At 46.9% G+C, this 2,424-nt stretch overlaps 1 protein-coding gene across 1 annotated transcript; it reads left to right on the top strand.

Moving 5' to 3' along the window:
• The first annotated feature begins 626 nt into the window (after positions 1-626).
• Positions 627-1,400, top strand: LOC102258923 (ganglioside GM2 activator). The gene has a single exon (XM_005872346.2). The coding sequence runs from the start codon at positions 846-848 to the stop codon at positions 1,398-1,400; it is 555 nt and encodes a 184-aa protein (XP_005872408.1). The 5' UTR covers positions 627-845.
• The last annotated feature ends 1,024 nt before the right edge of the window (positions 1,401-2,424 follow it).

Genomic DNA, 2,424 nt, shown 5'->3' on the forward strand with positions numbered 1-2,424 from the left:
CCCATTTCAAATAAGAGATGCTAATGGCACTCAGAATTACCTAAGCTCAGCTCCCAAGCACTTGGACACAAGCTGTATAAAATGTATACACAAAAGGGGCTTCTTGGCTACGGGGACTATTTGAATAAGCATTACCAAATCATTATACTGAGTTGTATTAAACTGCATTAACAACTATTAAACATCTTTACATGTTCAATACCCATATATTAAACCAATACACTAATACAAGTTTAGAAACTTAAAGATTACGTTTTAAAGTTTCATACATTTTTATGACATCATTGATCAAAAGTTTCATTTGTGGTTCCCCATAACACTAAAAGATTTTTTTTTTATGAAGAGAATCTGAAATGAAATTAGATACCTGCAGATACAGGATGCAATTGATCACTGGAAACTCATTTTCCTAAGCCCTCAATTAAAGACTCAGACAATTGGAGACAGAATTTTCAACACTAGTTTTTGGTTGAATTATATTTCATTTGGTATCACAGCCTTGCTGTTCAGCAGGTGGAAGACATCCACTGACTTCTATATGCACAACATTCTATGATGGAGACTAATTATTTGTGATTTAATTAAACCACAAAGTAGGGGCTTGACGCCCACGCCGCTGAAAGGGGTGCAAGGAGGAACCTCTGAGGTGCATATTAGGGAAAGATCTGCTTCTCCTCAAGGCCTTGAAATCCCAGATCCCGACGGGCTGGGCGCCTCTGGAAGTCACCGCGCTTCGCTTTGCATAACAATACACAGCTTTGCATAACCAACGCCGACCGGCATTTAAAGGCGTCGCCGCGGGCCCCAGACCTTGTAGTTACCTTCGCGCGAGCCCACCTTTTGCAATGATGTCCCTGATTCGGGCTCCGCTCCTGATCTCCCTGGGCTTGCTTCTCGCTGGCCATGAGGCCCTTGCAAAGGCTCCAATGAAACAGGCATTCCTGATCAGCAGCTTTTCCTGGGAGAACTGTGACGATGGGAAGGACCCTGTGCTGATCAAAAGCCTGAATGTGGAACCTAGCCCCATTGTAGAGCCTGGGAATGTGACTGTGAGTGCTGAGACCCAGACAAGTGTCCCGCTCAATTCTCCTCTGAAGGTGGACTTAACTGTGCAGAAGGAAATGGCTGGCTTCTGGGTCAAAGTCCCATGTGTAGAACCAATAAGTAGCTGTACCTATGAAGACATCTGTAACGTATTTGACATTTTCCTTCCCCCTGGAGAGCCCTGTCCAGAGCCCCTGCACACCTATGGGCTTCCCTGCCACTGTCCCTTCAAAGAAGGCAAATACTCACTGCCCAAGAGTGTTATCACCATACCCCACCTGGACCTGCCCAGCTGGCTCAGTACCGGAAACTACCGCATCCAGAATATCCTAAGCAGCGGCAAGACTGGCATTTAAAGGCGTCGCTGTGGGCCCCAGACCTTGTAGTTACCTTCGCGGGAGCCCACCTTTTGCAATGATGTCCCTGATTCGGGCTCCGCTCCTGATCTCCCTGGGCTTGCTTCTCGCTGGCCATGAGGCCCTTGCAAAGGCTCCAATGAAACAGGCATTCCTGATCAGCAGCTTTTCCTGGGAGAACTGTGACGATGGGAAGGACCCTGTGCTGATCAAAAGCCTGAATGTGGAACCTAGCCCCATTGTAGAGCCTGGGAATGTGACTGTGAGTGCTGAGACCCAGACAAGTGTCCCCCTCAATTCTCCTCTGAAGGTGAGTGGTGGTGGGAGGGGGGATCGGCCAGGAGCTGGAGGGAAGGTGCCAGGGGCCAGCTGACAGGGCACTGGGGGACTTATGCTCAGGAAACTGGATCCTGGAGGCCTGGCATCCCAGAGCAGCAAAGGAGGCACTGGTTTGTAGACTCGTGCGCGGGTTCATAGACTCTCAGTACCATGATGTTTGAGATTGGAAGGAATCTGATGTCAGCCCCAACGGCTTCCCACTGAGGGCACGGATGGCTCATGTCCTCACACCTGGCAGGGAGTGCGCCGGCCTCCCGGACAGGATGGCACAGTATGCACTGTTGTCCAACAGCTCTGGTTGGGCAGTTTGGTTTTGGTAATGGTGTCATTATTAACTGTAAAACAGGCACATCAATTAGCAAGTGATATGTAGCCAACTTTAGAAAACACAAATGGTCGAAATGGCGGGTGAGGGGGGATAAAAGAATCATCTGAAATTTCTCTACCTCATGATAAGAGGTAAGCACTTTGAACATTTTGGAATATTCCCCCATATAATCACATATAACATACATATTAATTTAATGGATATATATGAAAATAACCAATGCTCTTTATAAATGTCCTCTTATAATCTAACTCCTCACAAGATAGGCATTGTTAGCACTTCATTCTCCTCTTCACCCCTGTGGCTTTCTCTTTAAGAGCTTAACTTATTTTCCAAATAGTCAAGGAAGAGAATGAA

Source organism: Myotis brandtii, unplaced genomic scaffold (assembly GCF_000412655.1).
Source record: "Myotis brandtii unplaced genomic scaffold, ASM41265v1 scaffold374, whole genome shotgun sequence".
Lineage (NCBI taxonomy): Eukaryota > Metazoa > Chordata > Mammalia > Chiroptera > Vespertilionidae > Myotis > Myotis brandtii.